Genomic DNA, 26,303 nt, shown 5'->3' with positions numbered 1-26,303 from the left:
TTATATATATATATATATATATATATATATATATATATATATATATATATATATATATATATATATATATATATGCATTTATATGTGTGCTTGTGTATATATGTCTAAAAACAATAACTTAAGCTGGTACTCAAGCTTTTAGATATAATTAACTTAATTAAATAATTAATATTCTTCATTTTTAGAAGGGAAAAAAATGTTTCGAAATTTTTCTTATCTTCATAAAAGAGTTGCATTGCACATTAATAGACAAAAAGGAACTATTCCTCAAGATTTATTTAGAGTTGGAAATCATGTTAAAACTGCTTTACTAAATCAAGATCCAGTTGTTGCTCTTGAATCTACAATAATTACTCATGGAATGCCCTATCCTCACAACTTAAGGTAGTGCATTAACTTGGATTATTTGTTGTCATTCAGTATTCTTGAGTATTCAGCTTTTACTGTCTTAGAGTGTATTCTGTTCATTTATTTTGTTGTTGAAAATTTTTGTCATAAAATGTTAATCAACATGATTAAAATCAAGTGGTCACATAATTTCAATCATGCTGTCATTAATTGCTATATTTCTTAAATATTCTTTTCAGCACAGCTCTAGCCATTGAAAATATAGTAAAGAAATATGGTGCAAATCCTGCTACAGTTGGAGTTATTGATGGAAAATTGATAATTGGTATTGTTAATTGATTTGAAATCATATAATATTACTTTTTTATTTTGAAGGCAATTTGAATTAAGAGAAGAAAAGAATAAAGGAAAATGAAAATTTTTTAATTCTTCTTTTCTTTCAATCCAAATTGCCTTCTAATAAATTACTCACAAAGTAGTATAATAATACTAATTAAAAGATATCCAATTAATTTCAACATATTTAATCAATTTACCCTTTCAATGCTAAGATTTAGACAGTAACGGTTCTGAACATAAAAGTTGTGATTTTGGCCAATTTACCTTCAAACAGGGCTTGAGTTTTATATTACCATTTATATTATGGTTAAGTGATTAGAAATAAGCCTGTAAAGGCAAATCAAAAATAACTAAAGACTACAGGGAAAAAACCATAGTTGTCCACTTTTTCTACTTTTGAGAAAACTGGAATTTGTGTTGGAAGACTTCAGTAGTCTTAAATGTTCAATAAATATAAACACCCTGATAGTGCCTGATAGCATTTTTTTTTCTTGTATATTGTCAAAAGTATCTATATCTTTGTAGTCTTCAACTTTTTCAGATAGAAAATAAAAAGTTCATTTATTAAACAAAATATACTAGAACTGCACAGTGAGTATAGTAAAATATGGTTGTTTCTTTAAGACATAAAAACATCAGTTTCTATAAGTGCAATTTTTTTTATACTTCTTGTGTTTCATAAAAAAGGTGATTGGTTTTTTTTGTTAAACTAGGTGAATCTTGACCATTTGAACATTTGGATAATAAATAAAATAAGTAAAAGATTTTTTATTCAAGATTTTTGTTACATTTTTATATATGTAAATTAAATCTTAGGTCTGGATACAGATGAAATAAAATATTTATCATCTAAGAAGTCTGAATTTTTGAAAATATCAAGACGGGACCTTAGCTATGTTTTAAGTAAGGTAAGACACTTTTCTGCATAAAAATTTAAACTGTTTTGAAAGATGGTATCAAAATCTTTACCTATTCATATGAATGGGTAAAGATTTTGATACCATCAATTGATTAAGCAACTTATCTGCTGTGTTATTATTTAGAAAAACTTGTTATTGAATGCAGTTGTAAATAAGAAATTTAAAATGTTTACAGTACAACAGATCAGTGGTTAGAAAACCTTAGAATTTTTTAGTAGAATTGAAATTTAAAAAATTGCATTCTCATTTCCTTGGAATAGCTGGCATAGCTGAAGAGTGGCTTGCAAACCACTGGTTTAGCTAAAGATTTTGAAAGTTTTTGAAATGATCTAAGAAAGTTTATTTTATTGCTTTAATTCAATCTTTTTGATAAAAGAGAATTTTTTTATTATGTTTATTTTTTGGAAAAAACAAACAAATAGTAAAAATAATTTATTTCTATTTAAAATATTTTAGAAATGAAAAAGAAAAAAAGAAAAAAAAAAAAAATTTTTTTAATGCTGCAATTTTAAAAAAAAGATTTTCAGCAGTGTTATAAACATGCTTTCTAAAGTGTACAGAATTTTACATTTACACAGCTCTTTAAAAGATTTTTCTTTTATATATTTATCCTTTTCTTGTCTAACTCATAGTTAAAAAGAGTGTTAAGGTGACAATGTTAAAGTCTTTAGGTTTAATGATTTTTAGAATAAATTAGTATATGTATATTATACTATTTGTATATTATATTATTATATATGTAGTTTTTAGAGTTTTAATGATTTTGATTGAAGATTAAGTTATAACTATTTGGTCACAGAAATTTTTGTGTGTACTTTCTGTCAATATTTTTAAAAAGGCTAAACCTGTTTTTAAAGATTTGAAATTATTGATTCATTTTACTTAGAAATTGAGTGGAGGTACCACTGTTTCTTCAACAATGTTTGCTTCACATTTGGCTGGAATTAAATTGTTTGTTACAGGAGGAATTGGAGGTGTTCATAGAGAAGTATTTCAAAGTGAATGTTTATTTGATTTTCAAACATTTAAAAAAAAATCTTTTTATTAATGAGCTAAATATTTTAAGTTCTATGTTGATTTTTGTTTTAGCTCTTGACATAAGTGCAGATCTTACAGAACTTGGAAGAACTCCTGTAGCTGTTGTTTGTGCTGGGGTTAAATCAATACTTGATATAAAATTGACATTGGAATATTTGGTAAGTTCAAATAACCTTAAGTTTCATTAATTTAAAGTATTAAGATAAAATAATGTTACCTAGAAAATTTTTTATGATGTAAAGTTCTCTTGCTTCTAACTTTACAGGGTGTGTATGGTATTCAACAATTACAGTCAAATACACTGCTTGCAACTTGTATGAAAAAAAAATTTTTTTTGGTGGGGGGTGGGGTGGTGTTGGTTTTAAAAATTTGTTTGGAAAATAACTTTTTAAAAAAAATCTTCAAAAAGTTTTCAGCCACTGTCACTGTCTTTGGAGTCATCTCAGAGGTGACATAATGCCACCCTACTTCTTCCTTAAGAGCTTGAGGATAAATACATAAATGGAACATGAATTGCCCTAGATATTAAAGGTTGTTGCTGTGCAACCATATGTTTGATAGCAAGATTCAGCATCATGCAATACATTAAGAAAATTGTAAAAATAACAGTGAACATTTTTGTGACTATGTTGGTCATGATGTTTGGCCCCCAAACTCACCAGACTTAATCCTATATACTTTTTTGTGTGGGGTATAGTTGAAAGGTAGACCAACAAGTCCTTGTACAATACTTAAGGAGGAGTTGGTCACCAGGGGTCACTACTATAAAACTCATTCCGATCGGAATTCACGACCATTTCATCTGAAACCCGCTGAAATGAGCGGATTGTTACTATAAACATATTTTTTCGGAATTTCCGCTAATTTCAGCGTAAAAACCCAATTAAAGTTTACACGATCTCTGTGTAGCGGAAATCGTAAATCCGATAATTTGAGCTAGCTTTTTTTTTTAACAGTTTCTTGTTTTGAAAACAAAAACAAAAATCAAACTCAATCTCTAACATTTCTCATTGACAAAATTAGAATAATAAGTTCCACATTTCATTTTTCACTGTCTACCTCGACAACAGATAATCAACAGTGGGTAAGAAATTAAAAATATGAATTTGGGCACGAATAAATTTCTTACTTTTTTCAGACCAAACTCTATTTTCATATGAATTTCTCCACAAATATCAAATACCAAGTTAATCATTAAATATTATTTGCAAAAATAGAGACTATTAAGGTTAGTGTCACTAATAATGAAAGAAACTGCTTTGCCAATTACAAATACTTTTATCTAGATTTCTTAATATTGCAGTAGAACACACTGAATTTGAATATAAAAACTCAGAATTTAATTCTAGAATAGTTGTACTATATTCTATAGAACTATTTGAGTCTAATGTCAAAAACAATCTCATCCAGTGGTATTAGCTTTTGACTCCCCATACTACTTTTGTTAGAATCTGTCACCTTCTTTGTAGTCACTTGTTTGATGTTGTCCCAGAAGTCCTACATAGTTAAATAATACATTTTAAGTTTGTAACATTTTACAACATTGATTACATCCTATACTATGATATTGCATTGTTGCAGTATTTTGCACCGTCTAGGAACCATATACACCTTGGGCAATAGGTCACTTTTACTATATTAAAATATTGTCAGGTAACTAAAACTGATGCCTGGCATTTTTTATTTTAGTAAAAATGACACAAATTTTCCAACTTACAAAATGTGTAAATGGCATCTAGGGGTCAACATAGACAGGTGATACTAAACCAATACTTTTTATAAAGTAAGATTATCAAGGATATGATAACCACTGACTTTCTCTCTCCTACAAAACTTACACTAAATGATTAAAAAGAGAACTAAACTTTTCATGAGACAACAAATAAATTTGTTCGATTGGTCAGAGCAAGCTTGATTATCACTTTAATTTCTCCAAAAAAAATTTAAATAAATGGAATCGCATTGTTCAATTTTAGTTTGCTAGAACAACTTTTAGGATGTTTTTTGATGCTTTTTAAAGGTATTTATTGTTATTTATAGAGTAATAGAAGTGGCGAAGGCTTCCTTTTAAGGGTTTGTAATAGGTTGCATTCAGGACCAATACATTTTGTCTGGTCAAAATGGATCCTGCTTCTAACAAACCAAACTAACATCTAATGTGAATAAAACTTGGTAATCTAATTTTAAACTAGGTTTAGAATACTTTGGGAAATGTAAGAAATTATTACATGCCTTAGGTAGTAGATGTTTGGAATGGGGAGTCCATTTGCAACTGCTTTAGAATAGATAGCCTCAGATGCCCAGGTTTTTTTCAAGATTGGTAACCTTTGGTGTTTTTGAGCCATCTGTGACATTTCACCAAATCTTCTCATTAAAACATCTTTGAATTGTTTAATCCAGTCTGCCAAATTTTTGTGACAAACTCAATAACACTCGAGCTATGTAGGCGTCTTTTTTCTGTCCCCTTGGATAAAAAACATTAAAGCACATTAAATATAATGAACTATGTGTGAGAATAGTATTATGTATAGGGTCAACATAAACAGGCAACAATAACAATAAAGAACAACTTTGATGTAATGTGATGAAAATTTTTTTAACATGACATAATAATTTCACTACTTTAAAATTACTGTTTAATTGTGGCTGTGTGCCTGTCTTTGTTATGCCTTAGAAAAAAATTTTTTTTTTATTGGAAGTTCTATGACATAGAATTATTGCCTTTGTGGTATGTCTATAACATAGGAAAATTACAGTGAAAAAATTACTTATAACTATTTAATGGTTTTAATCGTTTAATAAAACATTGATTAGCTGGCCTTGTAAATTGATAAAGAACGTCTTAAAACTCCTAAAACATATGAACGTAGGACTGTGGTAGTTGCACAGAAAGATTTATAATTGGAGATAAGTATAATGTATATTTAAGATAAGGATATTGGGTTTACTTACATTTCTTTTTTGAAACTTGTTTTTCTTGTGGCATTTAGTTGAAAGTTTGCACAACTATCTATAATGTAAACAGAACAAAATGGAAAAAAACAATGGATTAACTAGATAATATCTTTTTGGTTTTCATGAATCCGCTAATATTTTTGTCGGAAAGTTTTTACGATACGAAAAAAAATGTTTATAGTAGAGGCAATTAGGGATTATCGGGTTTACGCCAATTTTGTCGAATCCGATGAAATTCATCGGGTTTACGATTTTTTAAGTTCCGATCGGAATGAGTTTTATAGTAGTGACCCCAGGATTGAGAAAGAATTTAAGGCCTTATTAAAGCAAACAATCATCAATAGCTGCACCAGTTTCAGTGGCCATAGGCTGATTCCACAATTGTTTTTGAATCTCGTATTTAAATTCAAATTTTCTGTAATTCAAATAAAATGAAAGTACTGCTACTATCAAAGATTTTGGTATAATTGTATAAATTGGATCAAAGCACTCAATTACAGTTGCTGCATTGTTGCAATAGTTAGAATTTATTTTGTAATTCGTGGACTTCTGTTTATATTTTAGTTTCTCTCATTTCATTGACCTTTCACAATCAATTAATTCACAAAACTCTTGAACTTTTTAAGCTTAAAAACTTTAGAATTAATTAAACTGTACAATTCTTAAGTTTAACAATATTTACAGGGCAAGAAGAATTCTCTCAAAAGCTCCTTGTAACAGAAATTTTTAATGGGGACCAAACTTTGTTTGCTCCACAGATTCCAAAGCCACAAACAAGAAGAAGACAACAGCATGGCAAAGAATTTATGATCCAGCTTTGGCCAACAACTTACCTGTTCTTGATATTAAGAGAAAAGTTTGATTAGCTTTTCTCTTAAAACAAAAGTTTGCTTAATACAATGAGGTGCATCATCCAAAGATCACTTTATTATGGATGTACATGGCTCATACAGAGTCTCCCAAAGTAGTTAGTTTACAAAATTAAGTCATAAAGCAAAGAGAATAAACTTTAATGCATAAACATATATTTTGTGAAGACTTGGTACATAGATGTCTTGATGCTTGTACATCTGATATAGAATGATCTTTGCATTATCAATGCAGATGTTCCATCATGGTTAAATCCGGTCATTGACAATGAAAAAAATTCATTTTAATTTAGTAACTAAACAACATGCAATTTCATATCCCACTTCTACCACATAGGCTAACAAGTGTCATCAGCTCCTTTGATTAATCAATCATAATCTGTAATTTCATAATTTAAAAATCTTTGATTAATCAATCATAATACTGTAAGATTTTCTTAAAACAATTTAAAAATGAGAACCACAAATATTGACTGAAAAAGAAATGTTTTCATACTGTCAAAAAATTCTCAGCAATTTTTGGTGAATCTTTTGCTAAAGAAAAGTTCAATGTATGAAAATATATATCATTTCCTAGCATGGCTATAGCTCTACTCACCATAATGGCAATGTAAATGTAAAAAAATGAAAAAAAATCAAAGATCATAATTTAAAAACTCTGATTATTTTGAGTTAAATCTAAATGAATTTCTAAAAAAAAATGTGTGCATCATTCAAATGATCAATGTATCAATTATGTTAAGATAACTTGATTGAACCTAAAATCTCGTTTTAAACGAAAAAAATCATTACTTTTATTTGAAACATTCCAAAATGAAGACTCCTAGTTTGATCCATGAAAGAATTTATATTTATAATAAAATAAATTCTATTAATTTCATCCAACAGGTAGTGGTGGTAAAAAGTTCACCAAAGTGGATGAGATTGTGCTCAATATTTTAGGACATAAATCAACATTCATTCAAGCATAGCAATCTCCTAACAATGGACCTGTTTTTGGATCTAAAACTGCCCCTACAACTACCTCAAGTATGGCATCTAGTCCTGAAACTATAGCTGCCAGCCTAAATTCATCCTTTTGACTGTGACTAATATAAAAACAGTTTCTTTAAGTCATTTATGTTGTGTTTTGATTTGTTGTATTATGACTGACTTGGTTTTAATTCGTAAGATCGCTTTTTCTAAATTTTCTTTGATTTTGATTTTCTTTGATTAGAATAAAAGTTACTTAAGTTAACAAGTTGATTAAAGTTTATTTAACAATTTTATTGGTGATTTAAACTGAAATAATGCATGCACTTTTTTAATTCTTGCATTAATTTTGGTGAGTTGTAGTTTAAACATAAAAATATGAAGAGTTCTATTGAAACTGTGCAGCAATGTCACTGAAGTATTACAACATAATCATGAGCTACAATATGAATTTGTACTGTAATTTTTTTACTGTAATTATGGCCATTTTCATCATAGTTTACAGTAGAAAAAGTTGATAGTAGCAACATTTTTATTTTCCTATAATTATGGCTATTTTACTGTAAATTACAGCCATAATTTTCAGTAATTGACAACGGTGGAATCAACTCTGTGTCTAAGTAATAATTGATCTGCAAGGTGATTTCATTGATTAAAAGGTAAGAAGATTAATCCAGTTTTGGTAAAAAGATTAATGCAGTTGGTTTTATTCAAATCTAATCAGTATTTCCTGAGAAAATTGCATTTTTTTAAAAACCATGATACCATTAGATACCATTAAATACCATGTACACCTTGTAAATGTAGAAAAAAAAAAGGTTATAATTTATTTGTAAGTTAAATAAAATATTAGTGATACGTTTATTCTTCAGCTTGTTAAATATAAGTTTAATAATGATACACAAAAGTACATTTAAATATGCATTCAAGCCATACTCAAGATACTTTTCTTTTTTAACATACTAAGTTTATCATTATTATTTTTTTTGTTCAAGGAAACATTAGGGGTACCAGTGATCACCTATGGAAAGTCAAAAAATTTCCCAGCATTCTTCACACCTAACAGTGGTCATATGGTAAAAAAAAAAGTCAATATTTTTTTATTAAATGTTGATGTTTGTGTTTTTATATTTTTATATTTTTTATTTTTACAGGCCCCAATGTGCCTAGACAATACTGAGGATATTGCTAATGTGCTCTGTAAGCATTATAGTAGCTTAACTGTCAATTCTTGTTAAAATGTCAAATTGTTTTTTTATATTTTAAGTGTACTTATTTTGTAAAGACTTCTTATGAGAAGAAAGTTTGTTTTTTTCTTTCTAAAATTGTTTTTATTTTTTGAAATTTTTTCTTTTTTATTCTTTTATAAAATATTTAAAAGCTCTCTAATTATTTCAGAAGTACCTGAATTAGCTATAAAATAAAACATTACCTTCACAAAAAATCTTTCTCAGAGTCAATTCAACAGAAATGGCTCTGGAGAAACATTGATAATCAAGACAGCTATGCCTGATTTCTCCCTGTTAAATGACTGTATTATTCTGGACCAAGCCTACATCTTTATTATAGGTTACATATCATATTAGAGGACTTATGATTATATTTGTGTAAATTCTCTCTTTGAAGTACTTCTATGAACACATTTGCCTAAATAAAAAAAAATTTAAGTTGTTTCTTTTTACAGACTGCCAGCATCAACTTAACCTTAAAAATGGAGTTGTAATTGGCGTGCCAATACCTGAGGATTCCTCTACTGATAATGAAGCCATTGAGTATATAATTCAGCAGGCTGTATCTGAAGCAAGGTTAGATTATTTTATCTGAATTTGAACCTTTCATACATACAAAAATAGCAACATTTTACAAATATAGCACTTAAATGGGTTTTTTTTTACTAAAAATGTTAGCTAAAATGTTTGTTTTTTGTGGAGGTATATTTAAAGTCTGCCAAAATAAGTCTTTTTAAGGAGCCAGCCAGTTTGTATTTTTTATTTTAAACAAAATGCATTAGGTTGATCAAAGTATAAAGTGCTGTCAAAAAAAAACGGGTGAAAAAGAACACTGCTTGGAAATGCAAATTTTGAAATCCAACTATAATGTCCTTGGAAATAAATAAATTTTATTAAAACTGCTATTTTTGTGCCTTAAGATTTAAAATAGAAAAATGCTTATTAAATCTGACCTACTGGTAGCATACACACAAAAGTTTTTGGATATGTAACTTGCACCTGTTTATAAGTATACGAATTTTCATCCAAATATCTTGTGTGTTTGTTAATTTACTGATATTTTAATATTCATTTTTATCTTATTTTAACATTTTTTGTCCAAAACATTTTCAACTGGGAGAATATCATGATTATTGGTCTGGAAATAATTTTATTAATTTTTTGGTCCCTATTGTTTAGGAACTATTGTTATTTACAATACTTTTCAGCTATACCAAGCAGTTTGTTTTACAATACTTTTCAGCTATACCAGCAGGTTGTTCTGGGTGTTAAAATTTTTAGCAAAGAGAAATTTAAGATGATGAAAAGCAACACAGTTCAAAGAAAGCTATTCAATAAGCAAACTGGTATAGTTTGTTTATTGTATAGTTATTATATGGTGAACTAGTTGTCTTTTTATAATTTCAGTTAATCAAGTTTGTTTTCATATCCAAATGCCTTAACCACTTTCCTAGTTAATTTTTAGTCAATTTTTCTTTAATTTTTTTTTATTAGTATTTAACTTCCCTATTTATGTTACCTTATTAGACTGTTATCCTCTTCTTATGTATTGTATTGTTACCCTCTTGTTTTCTTGGCATTTCTCAATAATATATTCCCAACTAAAAATTTAATCCACTTTTAGACCTAAGTCAATATTTCACCTGGATTAAAAAAAAATTTTTAAATAATTTTTGTCTAATCTATATGAACTAATTAAGTTTTATTTATTTATAGCTCAAAGAACATTGTTGGAAAAGATATTACTCCATATATATTAAACCGTGTTGCACAATTGTCAAATGGAAAGTCATTAGTTTCAAGTATCTTTTTTAACTTTAAAGCATAATAGTTAAAAATTATAAAATTACTTTTTTAACCCATTTTACAAAAAACATCTTTTGACTCTTATATTAAAAAAATTTTTTAATCTTATTTTTCATTTGACTCTCCATTTATTCTTTAACTATTTCTTTCCCAGATATTAAGTTAATAGAAAATAACGCAAAGGTCGGAGCTCAAATTGCTGTATCTTACACTTCAATGATAAAAAAGCAGGGCTGTACCCCAGAGAAAATCCCCCAAAAAGTATGTTATGTTTTAATTAGTTTCATTTGTGTTACAATTAGTTTCATTTTTCCTATGATGTTTTATCTTTTTTAGATAATTTTCTTTTTCAAATAGAATAACAATATTAAAAAAGATTTCATGATGAGCTTAATATAAAATCTGGTCTTGATATAATATCTGGAAAAGTATAACAAATCTTTTTTTTAGAAAAAAGTTGGTTCAAGGATCAATGTGGAAAATATTACAAATAAGAGGCCTGTGAGATGTTTGTAAAGTAATCGCTAAGTTAAAATTAGTATTTATTTTAAATCATGTCTCCTAATCCGTGTACAGTATGTTGTGATGAAATCTACTTTTGTATAATCATTCAGAAAAAAAAGTGCCAACATAATTTTATCACATGGCATACTTTGCAATGATACCAGTAATTGCTAATATTTTATATTAAAAATATGTATGTATAGTTCATAACTGACCGTTCAAGGTTTTTATGGATCTGTTTATTCTTTTACTTAGGTTGTTATTGGAGGAGCAGTTTTTGACATAGTTGCTAGAGCAAATACTGTGGATGCTATTGTAAAAAAATGAATTTTTCTTTTTAAATATTTTGAGTGTTTTATTTATTTCTTAACTTAGCCCTACAACTTTTCTATTCTTTAAGCTTTATTTCAAAAATGTTTAAATTTTTACAGGCTGAAACAACTAATCCTGGAAAGCTACATATTAGCCATGGAGGTGTTGCAAGAAATGTTGCGGGTATGTGTTCACTTTTTGATTTTTTTGTAGTTTTATTTTAAGTTTTAACAGCCAAGTATTTAAAATACATCTTCTGCACTGGAACCCTCAAATAGCTTATGATACCAATTAGTCTTTAACTAAAAAAAAAGTCCTACCCTTCTTGGTTCTGCATTTTTTACTTTATAAAAGTTATGTTTTAATGTTTTTTTATAGAGTGTTTAACTCGGCTTGGTACAAATCCTTTTCTCATCAGTGCAGTGGGTTCAGACAACTTTGGAGAAATAATGCTTTCTAACATGGAAAAAATAAATATGGTAATAATGACTTAAAACATTCTTTACATAAAACAAAAGGATGTGTATGTATATAGAGTGTTCATATGACTAAATTATCTAGATAAAGTAGAGAAATATAAATTTATGCTTGTTGCAAAATTACATGAGTTACACATGTAATGTGATGTACATGAGGTGCAAAACAGTGTAATATATCTATTGATGTACACTGATTTGCACCTCATCTACATGTAAAAGTAGTGAGCTCCATCAACAAGTCACTTCCTGTAGTATCTCAATTGAGCTGAGGTCAAGTGATTGTTGCAGCCATGTCATATTTCTTCATGAGTTTCTTTTTTTTTTTGTAGATATTTATTACATTTGGATGTTTCAAGTGGTTATATTGATAAACTTTTATGTTTATAAAAAATTATATGCACACAAGTTTTCTTTGTTTATACTAATGGCTTTTTAAGTTGTTAACAGCAGATATTATATAAGATAATGAACTCTTCTGAATTTCATTTTAAAGTGTGGATTCCATATGCTCTAAATATTTATTATTAGTTGTTAATTTTTGATTGCATGATTGTAGATGTCAAAGTTATTGTTGCTTAAATTGTAGTAAAATTCTTATCAAATTTGATACTTAAACTTAAATATAACTTTTTAAAAGCTTTTTTATTATTCCCTTTAGGATACTTCAGGAATAATGATTTCTGATAAATCTACTGCAAGTTACTCAGCGATGTTAAATAAAAACGGTGATTTAATAATGGCTGTGGGTGATATGGATATACATAGTGCATTGACACCAACAGTGGTATGTGTTTTAAGTATGTGTTTTAAGTTCATCCTTTATTAGAACCTTTAAACCTACAGATGAAATTAAGTTGAAAAAATCTATAGGTGAAATTAAGTGGAGAAAAACCTATAGGTGAAATTAAGTGGAAGTAACTCATCACAACTTTTCACAATAACAATCCATTGCTAATGATGATTATATTATAATAACAATCCATTGCTGATGGATTGTTATTGTGAAAAGTTGTGATAATTTACATCCACTGTTAGCATTTCAGTGCCATAGAAATATAAGAATAGAAAGTTAAAAAGCCAAGTTATGCTTCTGAGGTTTATTCACCTTTTGTGAATGATAAATTAGCTAAGATTAATTGCTATAAAATTGATAAGTTTTTAGGATTATTTCTTTAATATTGTGTAGAAATTTTTTTTTAAAAAAAAAATGCTCAAAAATATGGAGATGAAAAAAATGCATTGATACTGTTAAGTGATAATATTAACATTAACCCTTTAATGTGCATACTTGAATTAGCATGAGCAGACTTAACTTGCAGAAAGATATACATATTTCATTTAAGTGTTGATACCAACTAAAAAAATGATTTAATAATATTTTACAAATATACAAATTAGTAAATAATACATTTGTAAGATGATTCAGCATAAGCAATTTGTCGACAAATTCTGGGAGGTTCAGCATTTCTATTAGCACATAGTTTTTGATTTTTGATTCAAATTACAGGATTTCTCTAGATTGGATAGGAATTTAAAAAAAAATTTAACTGGTCCCAAGTTTGATTGTTCAGTAAAAAATATCTGAAAATGAAAATGATTTGAAGACATTACTTTCAGAATTTGTTTGGATTTCTCAGACAAAGGATCTTAAAACCAAATTTTTTCATTGTAATATATTACTTTGAACATGACCTTTTTGTGTAATAAATTTGTTATAACATTTTAACTCTTTAGTAAATTAATTTAATAAAGTTAAGCTTTTTATTTAGTTTTATAAATACTTCAAATTTTTATTAATATACTTAAATACTTCTAATTTTTATCAGTATCCTATATTTTTTTTTAAAATCAATATAATAAAGCTTCATTTTTTGGGCTAGATAATTTTACTGTTTTACTTTTTACTCTTATTTTTTCATGTTTTAAGATTCATCTTTAACTTTATCTTCACAGTATTTTAACTATTAATATAATTCTTTGTTATATTGTCAATATGTTCAGCTTATTGTTTTTAAAGAATGTAAGTGGCTCGTTATGGTGCATATTTATTTTAAACTGAATTGCTACTCAATTTCAGATAGAGAGATTTGAAGGTGTTATACGAGAAGCTCCTATAGTTGTTATTGATGGTAATAACAATCAAGAAACCATCCTAACAACTTTGTTGATTTGCAAAAAATACAATGTTCCAGGTTTATTTTTTTAATTTCTATCAGATATGTTTTTGTTTTATTTAGTAGTGCTTTTGCATGGAAGTATGTATACACACATGCATGCATGAAAAATCACTGCTACATAGTTTGACTGCCAGGTTGAACTTTATATCAATTTAAAGTTTCTTGTTAATATAATTTTTTATCATTTTTTCAAACAGATAAATTGATGAAGTATAACATTAATTTTTTGTTTATTGTAACAAGTTTTACAATTTTTTTTTTATTGATACACGCACGCACGCACTTTTTTGTTACATTTTATGAGAAATAGTTGTTTAAAATGAAAAAAAAATTGGCGACCGAATTTTTTTTCAAGTTAAAATTAAAGTACGCGAAGTACTTTAACTTGAAGAACACTAACATTTGCCATTTTTTCAACACCATTAAGTTTTGTTACTTCAAGAGGTGATAATATTTAAAGTGATATGGTTTTAAGGTCCCAGTGATTAACTTTAAAAAAGGATGTTGATAGTGAGGATGATGAGCACTTAGTAACAAACATAAGAATATAAGAAATCTTTAAATATAAAATAGACAAAAGAATTGATAGATTACTTTCTAAAAACCTTTCTCTAAGAACTTTTGAGATTTTTTCAAAATAAATCGTTTAAAAATGGCTTTTTAAAGTATGTAACTTAATATTTTCCTTTTTTTTCTACATCATGGCTTCTTCTATTCACAACAACTATTGAGTTCGATTCCACTTCTCTTACCCAAATTGCAGGTGTTCATTTGATTAATTAAATGAATTTCTGAAATTCATTTGATTAGTTAAATGAATTTCTAAATTTCATTTAATTAATGAAATGAACATCTGCAATTTGATCTAGAGCCATTTTTGAGATTCATGAATATCTGCTCAAAATGAAAATATGAGGTTAATCACTTTATACCACAGCAATCGATATTTGGCACTTATGACCCGGGAAAGAAGAACCATTTTTTAATTTCTTTTGCAAATTGTGACGTTACAACTTTAGTTTTAATTATGCACACGATAGATCCTTCCAGGGTCAATAGTTTGGAATGGCATGTGATATGCATAATAACTACTTATTAGCGCCTGCATAACTTTGCTAGCCGTTAAACAGGAGTACTAACAAATCATATTGAAGCATTGTGGTGTTGAGCACAATTCTTTCACTTTTGGAGCAAAGTTGTTTTAACTCATTCTGTCTAAACAAGGTGAAACATTTTTGCTCGCTTTCAAAAAAAAAAGCTGATGTTGTTAAGCTTAATTTTACATACCAGAAAATTATTTTAAATGGAAATGCATTCTTGTTGAAAAACTACTTAAATTGTGGATTTGCAAAGTTTGTACTCAGAAAAGACTCAAATAAAATGTGATGTAGCACAAGGGTCCATTTAAGGTCCATTACTGTTATTTACAGACGATTTTCTTCATCTTATACATACGAAATTAGATAAATATTCAGATGATATTGGCGTGTTTTTCCCAAAAAGTAAAAATAATGTCGTTGAGAACGTATTGATAAACCCTGAAAATCTTGCTAATTATTTTGATAAAAATGAACATAATATTATAAATATATAAATAGTCAACCTCGGAAAAGATAGTTAATGTTTTTTTGACCTTAAAAACGAGTTATTTTCCGTGCTTAAATAAAGTTATTTTCCGTGTTTAAAAACGAGTTATTTTCCGTGCTTAAATTTGGTTGCAAGTTAAAATACCTCGGCAATATATTTTGATAGCAACTTGGTCTTTCAAAATGACTTTGACTTGTAATAAAAAAAGCTAGTAGTAGGCCTATGCTACTAGATGAAATGCGATCAATAAGAGCCACAAATGCAGTAAACAGTAGTTACAAATGAGTTTACCGCTGTTGACATGCAGTGGAACAGTAGGTATCAACAGTAATCAGATAAACTAAAAATTAACAGGCAAGTTAAAATTCCTTGAAAATCGCGTTAGTAAAATCATTTCTACAAACGTAAAATCATTTCTCTGCAAAAGGACAAAAAACTAACTAAAAAAAAGGAGCCATTTTTAGTTTTTAAATTCGTTTTACAAATTATTTGTAGGCAAAGCAACAATTAACATTGCATGCATATACTCCTAAATGTAGAAATGATGAAAAAAGAAACGAATTTGAAACCTTGAAATGGCCCTACTGGAATGTTAGATTTTTGAACTTGTTTTGTTAAGACCTGGAAACTATAGAATTAATACTTAAGAATATTTAGATCTATTGCAGCTGTTCTCTTTTTCAATTCTTACTAATTTTTGCTTAGTTCAAATGATTCTTATTTTTTAAACAGAAAATTTCGTATGTTTCAGTATGGTTTGAACCGGCATCCGTTACCAAAGCTGGTGTTGCGTTTTCGACAACAAATGAAATTTACATCAACTTTGCCTCCCCGAATTTTAACGAGTTGAAAGCTATACACGCAGCTGTCTCTAAGATAAATGGCCATCGCGTGCTAAAAAAAGAAACGTTTTCAGAAGACATTTCATTGAATGGAATTATAAACGAATGTCTTTACTTTTCAAATGAATGTACAGATTACGTTAACACTTTATTTGTAACGTTGGGGAAACACGGAGTTATAGTAGTAAGCAGAACTCCATTTGGAGAACCTTTTTGTAACGAAAAAGTTAACAATTTCTTGACAGCAAGGTTTTACCCATCTGCTAGTAAGCAACTTTTACCTATAAATGTAAAAAATGCAAGCGGAGCTGGAGATAGGTAACCATTTTTTTATTGCTTTGTTTTAATTGTTCTTATTGAAATTTGTACAAAAAAAAATTAAACTTTGACAAAATAATTATAAAAACTGTTATTAAATTAGAATTCAGTTAGGTTTTTTACTTTTTAGTTTTGTTGCTGGTGTTGTCTATGGTATCTTGCAGAGATTCGACTCGGACACATGCATTCGATCAGGCCTATTAGCTGCAAATCTCAGTTTGCATTCATATAATGCGATATCTGAAGAAGTTACGCCTGAAAAGTTTTCCTATGCAAATATTCGCAACTGGGGCAATTTTGAATCTTATCGACTATTTTAATTTATTACAAGAAGGCTCATTGTCTCGTGAGAGAGATTTATACTAAATACACTAAATTTTATTTTTTTTTATCGTTGAAAATTTTTTATAGATTTTTTTTTTAATTTCCCAAAAAAAAAAAAAAGTTCTTTTTCTTGTTTTAATTTTTATACTGCTTTGTTAGATTGACATGACGTGTAGTTATGGAAATGCCAACTAATGGGTCGCTTATAACGTTTTTTCTAAACATTCAACTAATATTTGATCGCTCACTCCTTTCCATGTTCAAATTTCGCTCTGGTCCGTGGCGAAAAAATTTTTTTATGCAAAAAAAGTAATTGGTAAACATTAGCTTAAAAAGGAGCGAAACGTTTGAAAGCATGTCACGAGTGGTTGCATTATGCATTTAAGCACATTGCAATCCCACGACTGTCAACACTAAAGATTAACAAGAAACTTTCATGGTCAGGTAACTTTTATCAGACATTTAAAAGCTGACGATGATTGTTGAACAAAATATTGTACATTGCAACCTAAGCAGCAGAGTTACACTTAATAGAGCTCAAATTTCGTTTCGCCATCAGAACTTTTAAAAAAACAACCCTTAAATTTACAATAAAACTCGTATTTTTAAAACAACCCTTAGATTTACAATAAAACTCGTATTTTTGTTTTACTTAACACATCAATACTAAAAAGATAAGCACCATTAAACATCTAAATGTTCACGGGGGACCTTTTGCGCTGAGGTTGTGCAACTAATACAAATTACCTTTACCAGTTTTTCCAGCCAGCGCTAGGACGATTGATCCTTGCATATTTAGATCATCTTTAATGCTGTAAAACTTTGTAAAATCTATCATTTGGCTCATTTTGTGATATAATAAAAACTAAGAATTTTCACACACAATTTTTCTTGGACAAAATAGTTTCATTTCAATTTTTGTATGAGAATGATTTAAATAAATATATAAATTTCATTTCAATTTTTGTATGAGAATGATCCTGTGAGACTGTACTAACACCCAACGCAGAGCATTTCTTCGAGAACTGCCAAAGTGTGGCACAATTCTAACCGACGGTGATCTGAATTCCTTTTTTGATTGAACATGAATAAATCATAAACTTTATCACAATTTGGAAAGACTAAAAAATTAGGTTATTTAAAAATCACGAGACATTTCTATACATTACCAAATCATCTTTTGTTACGGGTAAAGAGAACTCTAAAAGTTTTTATGAAACGTGACTGAAGGAGCAGTAAACTTCTTGTTATTTTTAGCCTAGCACCCACTTCATACTTGACCCATTCCAATTTAGTAATGCAAATTATATCATCTCCACCTGGGTCCAATCCTATAAAGCTTGTTACACAAAGCGCAAAAAAATGCGTTATTACGGAAAATTTTTGAATGAATTAAAATTGTGTAATCACGCAATTTTAAAAACTGCAATCCTATATAAATGTGTACTTGTGGATTTTCCAAATTTGCCGTAAAATTGGTAATTCTTAAGTAAAAAGGGAAAATTTTAGCTTTTGTCGGCACACAAGAAAAATGAGGAATATACCTTGGAGAAAAGTATTTATGTTATCAATATTCTGTAAACAAATTTCATTTCATCGTTTTAGAGATTTGCGTACGAAAATAAAGTTTTTATGTTTATATTGTCTCTTGCTTACCTTCTGTACCAAAAAAAAGGTGCAGCATTTTTGTTAAGTTTAGAGGTTGAAAAATTCGTGTACTCAGTGATATGTTTAACTAACTTATGAACATTTTTGAAGATGACAAAAAAATTTTGGTCGATGACTAGATTTGTCATCAGCTTTTTTAAAAGTTAAACTCTCCTCCACTAATCTTAGAAATATCATAATACTTTTCTTTTGCTCATTTGCTTCTTTTATATCTACAGATAAAAATTACATCATCACAATCATTAAGTAGGGGTCCGTCACTTTATAAATGAAGGGTTTCTAATAAGAATATTTTGTATTCATTTTTGTAGATGCTACAGTTTTCAGCCCTTCGTTTTGTATATTACCAGACGTCTATTGTTAGATCTCTCATGTCTTATATTGCAATTAATCGTGAGTAAGCTCTATTGTAGACTTACCCTTTTGGTAAAAGTTTTTACTTCAAGATGGATTTTTAAATATTCTAAATAAACTTAATGCTTACTTTTAGAAAAATGTAAAGAATATTATTGAAACACTTGATATTCACTGAAATTTTTTAAAATTATTACAAAGATCTGTGGTTTGAAAAAAAAAGTCACGAACCTTCACGCTATTTGCAATCATTCTTTGGTTAAAATTTTGCGTAATCACGCAAAATTTAGAATTAGCTGACTTTTTTGCGTGATTAACTCAAAAATTCTGCGTAATTTTGTTTAAGATTGCAGTCTACGGGAAATTTTTTTTGCATAAATTTTATAAAATGTATTGGGGAAGAAAAAATTTCTTAGGATAGGGGGGAAAAAAGGATGGGCTGGAAAATAAGGTTTAAAAAAAGACCTAATATAATTAGAAAGAACTTAGTAGGAAAAAGTAACCAGCAAAAACACGCGTAAACAAAAATTCGTGCATGACAAGTTGGTTTCGTGAAACGTAAGCTTAAAATAAATCTCAACCAAATTTATTTCAACTAGAGCAATTTTTTAAAAGAAAAAATGACTCCATTCATATAAATTATTTAACAATACTTTGATTTTATAATTATCGCTTGCACCATAATAAATACTTTTTGAACTTATCTGGCGATGTGCTTTATAGCTGGTGTAGGCATTAACAGTTAGTTAGAGAAGATATGGCGGGAACATACGAAGAAAAGCGCAAAGCAAGTCATATTTATTTGACGTAAAAACGCTATTACAAATCTACAAATCAATTATAGGAATTGAACAAGGCTTCACACAAGTAAATTGTAACTGATAAATTTACCAGAAACAAATTTTTTTTATTCCATGCTGAGACAAATCATGGGGTAAAAAAGATAAGGGAGGCAATTTTTTGTTTTTGTTTCGAAGGAATTTAAACAGCTATGATTGAAAAAGAGTATAGATTTTTCCCCATTAAGTTAGGCATGTTCCCTAACCCTAATGAAACCGAATCAGAGAGAGAGAGAATAAGCGAGATAACATTGAAATATACGACACAAAACAAATAAACAGACTGCGACTTTCCCACAAATGAATCACAACAGATTAAACGACCAGGGATATTTCATCAGTTATAAATTAAATGGTTCAGGAATCTTCTTACTCTAAAAGAGATTTATATATGAATAAGTACTATAGCAAAAGAGATTTATCTATGATTAAGTACCATAGCAAAAGTGATTTATCTATGATTAGCACCATAGCAAAAGAGATTTATCTATGATTAGTACCATAGCAAAAGAGATTTATCTTTGATTAAGTACCATAGCAAAAGGAAAGAAAAAAAAAAGAAAGAGTAATTTTGAACAGGTTGAATGAAAAAAAGAATGAAAAAAAAAAAAAGAAAGAAAGAAAGGAAAAATAAAAAAAAAAACAATACAAAAAGAATATTGAAAAAATCAGAACTCAAAAGACTTACTCGTACTTTTGCATCTTCTTCTTGTCTTTTCTCATAATGTGCAAAATCGTCAAATATCGAAGTTTGTGCTTGATAATTATGAATTATTTTAATCACTTGTTTCCCTTTCTCAGGAGACACTTCCTGAGTGTCACGAGAATTCGTGACTGGCTTATTCTCATTGTTTTCTAAGCGAATATGTCTAAGGATATTATTAGGAACATCCTTCACATATATCCACCTTACATCAAAACGTCCTTTCCATTTGTCCTGAACCCAAATACCTGTCTCAATATTTAAATCTACTTCTGATGTCATTTCCGCAATTCCACAAAAATGTCCACTGCTATTAACACTAAACAGTAAATACATGGGAGTTTTAATTCCAGTCTTTTTCTGTTCAATAAAAGCTTCATTAAGTCGACGATTTCCATGCTCAGTTGAAGTCCAGCTTGAATACTTGATTGAGCGGAATATATCGTCCTCACTATAACTCTTTATGATAAAGAACCGTGAATTTTTAAAATCCATATTCAGTTCTCTAGGATTAAAATTATATTTAGACAACAGCTTTTTTAACAATGGGGAATTGTCCTTCATATTGTTAATATCAAGATGGCTATCATTAATAATAGCTACAACATCATTACTATTGTTACTAGTATTGCTGCCATTATTAGTTGGTCGATTCCAGCGAGAACTTGACTGCTGTGGTTTGCTTTTACCATTGCTATTCACATTACCGTTCTGCAAATTATTAGATTTAACAGTTTGTGTTGGTGTCTCTTTAACAGGTTTACGAACAGTAGGAGTCTTACTTTTGGCTGGCTGGCTGGCAACACTTGCCCAGGAAACTGGTTTTGCATGGGCATTAGATTGTCCAGATGTATTAACAGGGGCAGTACTTTTAGATACACTAGTTAAACCTGAGTTCATGCTGGTGACAACTAAAGTTTCTCTTTCAATATCTTTTTCATTACTAAGACTAAAATTTGATAAAGATTTATCAACAGAATCAATAGATTTAGGTTCTATAGTATCAAAACCAGTATTTGATAGGTCATTTTGTAAAGAATCCATTGTCTTTTCCTGCTCAGTAGGCATTGGGGGAGGCTTATATAAATCTTGCAGAAATCCATTGTTAACATGATTTTCTGCATTTGTCCCCCAAGTTAAGTTCAGGTCTCCAGTAGTTGGAAAAAAGAAGGAATTTGTATTATTAAAATATGACCAACTTCCATTCATGTATGGTGCAGTTGAAAATGTACTTTGATAACCTGAGTTATTTTGGTTAAACAAATGGTCTGAGGACACATATTGGTGATTTTGTGCATTTTCTGCTGTAGGAACAGCTGTAGGAGCACCACTTAATGTACTGTACTGCATAGCATCGAAACCCTGTAAAGGGGCTTGATGACTGTTACCTCCATTTGACCATTGAGTTGGCGGTTGGCTAAAGCTAGCATAAGACATACATTGCTGAAAGGCTGGATTGCTGGCATAATAACCACCTGGTGATATATATGGCTCAGGCATGCTGTTGCTGCCAAGATGCGTTGCTATAGGTTGAGCCGTAGTTAATGTTAGATTTTCAACAGCCTAAAAATAAAGAAATATTTTAAAAATACATTTTAATAAAAAAACTTTATCTTAATTTATGTTAAAACATTAAATTATGAAAAGTGAATAAAACAATTTTAACATAAGTACAGTTAAAATAACAGTTAAAGAGTTTTCACTTTACCATTTAAATTCTCATAAATTTCATTATCATAAGTAGCATAAAATATGAAAATCAACCAACGTAAAATTATCATTAGAAGCTAAACTCAAAAGGAGTTAGTAAAATGATACATTAGGTATTAGTATAAGGATATATTTTTTTTCATAGATAACACTTACAAAAATGCAGCCACCAGAAAAATTAAACCAATAGAACTGTAAAAGAGAAAATCAGGCTAACAACAACAACAACAAAAAAACTTCACAAACCTCCTTGTAATATGAAGTATGATGTAAGTTATGATCAGAAATGAAAACTAAACAAAAAAAAGTAAAACTTTAGCCCATTACATACTTACATCTTAAAATGTAACAAAATATTGGTCAAAAGCTCGGCATAACCTTATTTAGAAGATAAGTATCATGATTCAAAAGCTTTTTAAATCCAAAAATTATTTTAATAAGTTTGAACTAAAAAACTCTAACTTAATTGACCCAAAACGAACACTTTTATAAATGTTCAAATCCTTTAAGTATTTTACATTGAAAATCCCTAGTAAGAATTACATGTAAACTATATTTTTAGAGTTAAAAGTGATTGTTTCCTATTAATTGCTTTTAAAGGTTCAACTTAAATAAAACAAATCTCTTACCATTTTTAAATTGAGTTTTATAATCCATTAGAAAACTGAAAACTTTTAAAGTACTTCCCTCTTTAAAACTGGTATCACTTTTAGAATTTATCAATCAACAAAATAACATTCCATGTTAGTATATTCAACCAGTTTTATTTATTTGAATAAGAACAATTATTTGCTTGAAAAAAGTCATATCAATAAAACTTAAAGTTAATTTAAATCTCTTACCTTGGTGATTATTGTTTTGCTTTCCTCTCTGAAAACAAGAAAATTACAAATTTTATTGTTTTACGCACTAAATCAATTAAATTATTGTTGAATATTGGTGATTATATAAAAATCTACTTTACAAATTACACTTTACATTTAGGATATAAACTTTAAAAATTTACAGTGCTAATTAAATACTAAGCCACACAAACTTTAAGCATTGAAATAAAACTTTATGGAGAAACCAAGAAAAAACAAAACTTTTTTTGACAGCTAAATAAGGTTAAGAACTTAAACATCCCAAACAACATTTTTTTGTTGTAGTTTTTCATATATTTATGTTTTTTTCTTTAACTCTTTAAGTTGTGAATGTTGAGAACCAAAATGCATATTTTGTTACTTTTGTTACTTAATTGTTACTGATTTTAAATTAAGTTATGTTATAATTTTTTTAGATAAGATCTTTGATGTGCTAACATGAAAATTACCAGATTAGGCAAATTTTAAAAAACCAAATTTACATTAAAAATATTAGGCAAATTATTGAATTTCATAAGTAATTGAAATAAATTAGACTCAGTTTGGGATTTAAAATATAGCTTCCAAATTCTGTTCATAAAATTCTGAGTAATTATCTTTACTGATTTTTGTTAAATTACAGAGAAAAATGGAATATTCCAAGAAAAACATCTTTTTTGTTTGATGCAAATGAGAGTTAAGCGAAGCAAAACTCCTTAAAATTCAACTTACCTTTCAATCTTAAAATATTTTTTTTTAAGTGTTTGTCAAACTGTGGGCTGAAAAAAACTATTATTTATAATTTTTTGGTTTGATACTCTTACCAGATATCTGAGACACAATAATTAAATGTGTAGCCTTCCTAACTAAACGTGCCAAAAGTGCAAGCATAATTAGTTATGAGCACTTAGCACTACTAGACTTTCTCCCTTTGAGATCTTTATTATAAAAAGTATAAGTAAGATTGTTAATTTTTAAAAGATAACTTTTAAACAGACATAATCATTTATCAAGATGACAAATATTAGTGATTTGCTATATATTTTTGTACCTACAACTTTAGATTGATTTTGAGATCTATGATTTTATGTGATTCTTAATCAGCATAAAATTCTCTTTCATAATCATAAAAATAGGGATAGGGGGGCAGAAAGTGTAGTAGCGCCTGAGAACTCTTATAAGTTTTTTTTACAAATATGAAATCTTTAACATTTATGGGAAGGATATTAAACCTATTAGATTGAATTTTTTTAAATAATTCTTTTGGTGCTGCAGCTTTATTAGAGATATTTTCCAAGTAAGTTACATTGTGGTGGAAAAATATTTACCTATTTTCAAAAGTAGCACGTTTTAAGAACGCTTCTGATGTATATTAAAGATATATAAAAGTGAGTAGATTAGTTGCACTCCTTCAACTATGCAAGACAAATTGATCAACGCATTTACTTATAATAAATAGCTCGATGAATACAAACAATATGTGCTTAGTAAAAAGATCGATAAAAGTATGCTAATCAACGAATAAGATAATATTTGGAATACAACTATTTCGAGCATAACTTAGATTACATTTTAAAAAACATCTTCAAATTCTTAAACTAATCTTGTTCTTTTTTTGTGAATAATACGCAGGATAATCGAACAACAAGCTACCTGGTTTAAGCAATGAGACATAACAACCATACACGAAAACTTTATGCTAATACGCTCGAAGGTAACCTTAAAGATGGAATTTCTTTTTTACTTCAGCGTGGAATCTGTGACACAAAGAGATAAAAAATATTAGCAGCTACAATGAAAAAATGTTATATAACACGGGGGGCAATTTACTATCTAAAATTTACTTAAAAAAATAAAATATTTATTTTTCATTATTTCAATTAGTAGAGAAATTTTAAAAAATTAATAGTATTATATAAAATTTATTTTAATTTTTTTTATATAATAAGACCAAAGTATAAATACTTTGAAACTGGTAATTAAACACCACAACTCAAACTGCACTTTTATTTCGGCACATCCATAAAGTCACGCCTTACGTCACTTTACATCAAAAGCGGCCCGCGCACTTCGCAAAATTACATTAACAACATTAGATTAACAAAATCCTTTTTTTATATAGGGAAGAATAGCAAACTAAATGTAATGTTTATATTTATTTTGTACCGTCGAATTATGAATGTTAATTAAAGAGATGTAGTTTTAACGTAACCAAATGGATAATTTTTATGTTTAGCACGAAACAATTAGACGAGCATCAACGAGTTTTGCATCATTACATTAAAAAAGAAACAATAAACGCGAAAAGAACTGGCCTCTTTTTTGGTATAATGATCGTAAACATTTACTTTGGGTAAACTCCGAGAGTGCGATCGGAATAATACTACTAAGTTAAATTATCAAAATGCTAACACGCAAAGAAGAGAGAGAAAATTCAAAACATTGTATACAAAGAGGTTTAAGTGAAGCAGCTTATCAACAACGAAACAACCCAAGAGACCATTAAGAATTGAGCTGCTACATAAAGATTGGAGATTAGTTTTGTCAAAAACATGAAGATATTATTTTCATTACTTTGTTGGAAGGATGGAAAATCGTTTCATTTATATCATTCAAACCAAACAAAAACAGTTAAAGGAAATCACTTTCTAAAATTTGGCAAACCGTTAAACAGTTGACAAGACTAGCATTTTTCTTGTCGATGGTAAAGTCAAACGGTTATTTTCAGAGCATGTAAAACTATGTTCATATTAATGAAAAGTGGTTCTACTTAAACGATTCGAAACTTTTCTATCAAGAAGAAAACTTACGGTATGAGTACAACGCTTTTGTTTTAAAATTGAATGCAATACCGTAGATTTCCCTAATTCCGAACAAAATCGTACTTAAAGTTGAATAACTCCGCTTGCTTTTTGAATTTCGTATTAATTTTTTTAAATAAATAAACTGGAACCTAAACTGAATCGAACCATATTAAGCAACAAGTATATTTACTATAAAAATATTGCTAATTTTTAAATTTAAAAAATAAAGTTTTCGTTCGGAATTAGGAACACGTGTTCCTAATTCCGAACGTACGTATCAAATCCCAAAAAATGACATTCAATTTAAAAAAGTAAGTAATTTATACTAGCGTAGACCTCTAGCTTAGAGTAAGGTAAAAAGATT

The 26,303-nt window shown here is 28.4% G+C and overlaps 2 protein-coding genes and 1 long non-coding RNA gene across 4 annotated transcripts; 2 read left to right on the top strand and 1 right to left on the bottom strand.

The window, feature by feature from the left end:
• Window positions 1-179: 179 nt before the first annotated feature.
• On the top strand, window positions 180-17,080 carry LOC145189464 (uncharacterized). Its single transcript, XM_090088730.1, has 18 exons — window positions 180-384; window positions 588-673; window positions 1,504-1,595; window positions 2,494-2,605; window positions 2,697-2,803; window positions 8,437-8,517; window positions 8,596-8,641; window positions 9,126-9,246; window positions 10,387-10,472; window positions 10,631-10,737; window positions 10,927-10,977; window positions 11,236-11,295; window positions 11,412-11,475; window positions 11,671-11,771; window positions 12,430-12,555; window positions 13,849-13,963; window positions 16,287-16,695; window positions 16,826-17,080. Exons 1-18 carry the CDS (start codon window positions 197-199, stop codon window positions 17,013-17,015), a joined length of 2,142 nt encoding a protein of 713 aa, XP_089944856.1. The 5' UTR covers window positions 180-196; the 3' UTR covers window positions 17,016-17,080.
• A 2,744-nt stretch (window positions 17,081-19,824) lies between these two features.
• LOC145188832 (uncharacterized) lies at window positions 19,825-24,912 on the bottom strand. Of its 2 annotated transcripts, none has more exons than XM_090088727.1 (5): window positions 24,789-24,912; window positions 23,136-23,163; window positions 22,540-22,586; window positions 20,569-22,146; window positions 19,825-20,254 (listed from the first exon to the last, which is right to left on the bottom strand). In XM_090088727.1, exons 1-5 carry the CDS (start codon window positions 24,816-24,818, stop codon window positions 20,222-20,224), a joined length of 1,716 nt encoding a protein of 571 aa, XP_089944853.1. In that variant the 5' UTR covers window positions 24,819-24,912; the 3' UTR covers window positions 19,825-20,221. The 2 variants fall into 2 exon arrangements, with proteins under 2 accessions (XP_089944853.1, XP_089944855.1); XM_090088729.1 differs by having other exon boundaries at window positions 20,575-22,146.
• A 285-nt stretch (window positions 24,913-25,197) lies between these two features.
• On the top strand, window positions 25,198-25,910 carry LOC149888830 (uncharacterized). The gene is made up of 2 exons (XR_016452793.1): window positions 25,198-25,277; window positions 25,372-25,910. It is a non-coding gene; the product is annotated as an uncharacterized LOC149888830 (long non-coding RNA).
• The last annotated feature ends 393 nt before the right edge of the window (window positions 25,911-26,303 follow it).

The sequence above is a fragment of the Hydra viridissima genome, unplaced genomic scaffold (assembly GCF_058129835.1).
Source record: "Hydra viridissima isolate aposymbiotic clone 2 unplaced genomic scaffold, HvirCarnegie_v1 scaffold_5, whole genome shotgun sequence".
Lineage (NCBI taxonomy): Eukaryota > Metazoa > Cnidaria > Hydrozoa > Anthoathecata > Hydridae > Hydra > Hydra viridissima.
The sequence above is the reverse complement of the archived record's forward strand: the minus strand, read 5'-3'. Positions and strand labels throughout refer to the sequence as shown.

Excerpts from the sequence above, each read along its gene's own strand:
- LOC145189464 (XM_090088730.1), top strand. The coding sequence starts at position 197 with ATGTTTCGAAATTTTTCTTATCTTCATAAAAGAGTTGCATTGCACATT. Across the intron at positions 12,556-13,848 it reads GTGCATTGACACCAACAGTG|ATAGAGAGATTTGAAGGTGT; the intron begins GTATGTGTTTTA and ends ACTCAATTTCAG. Across the intron at positions 13,964-16,286 it reads CAAAAAATACAATGTTCCAG|TATGGTTTGAACCGGCATCC; the intron begins GTTTATTTTTTT and ends CGTATGTTTCAG.
- LOC145188832 (XM_090088727.1), bottom strand. The coding sequence starts at position 24,818 with ATGGTTGTTATGTCTCATTGCTTAAACCAG. Across the intron at positions 22,587-23,135 it reads GCAAAACAATAATCACCAAG|TTTTCATTTCTGATCATAAC; the intron begins GTAAGAGATTTA and ends TTTTTTGTTTAG. Across the intron at positions 20,255-20,568 it reads AAGAAGATGCAAAAGTACGA|AGTAAGAAGATTCCTGAACC; the intron begins GTAAGTCTTTTG and ends AATCTCTTTTAG.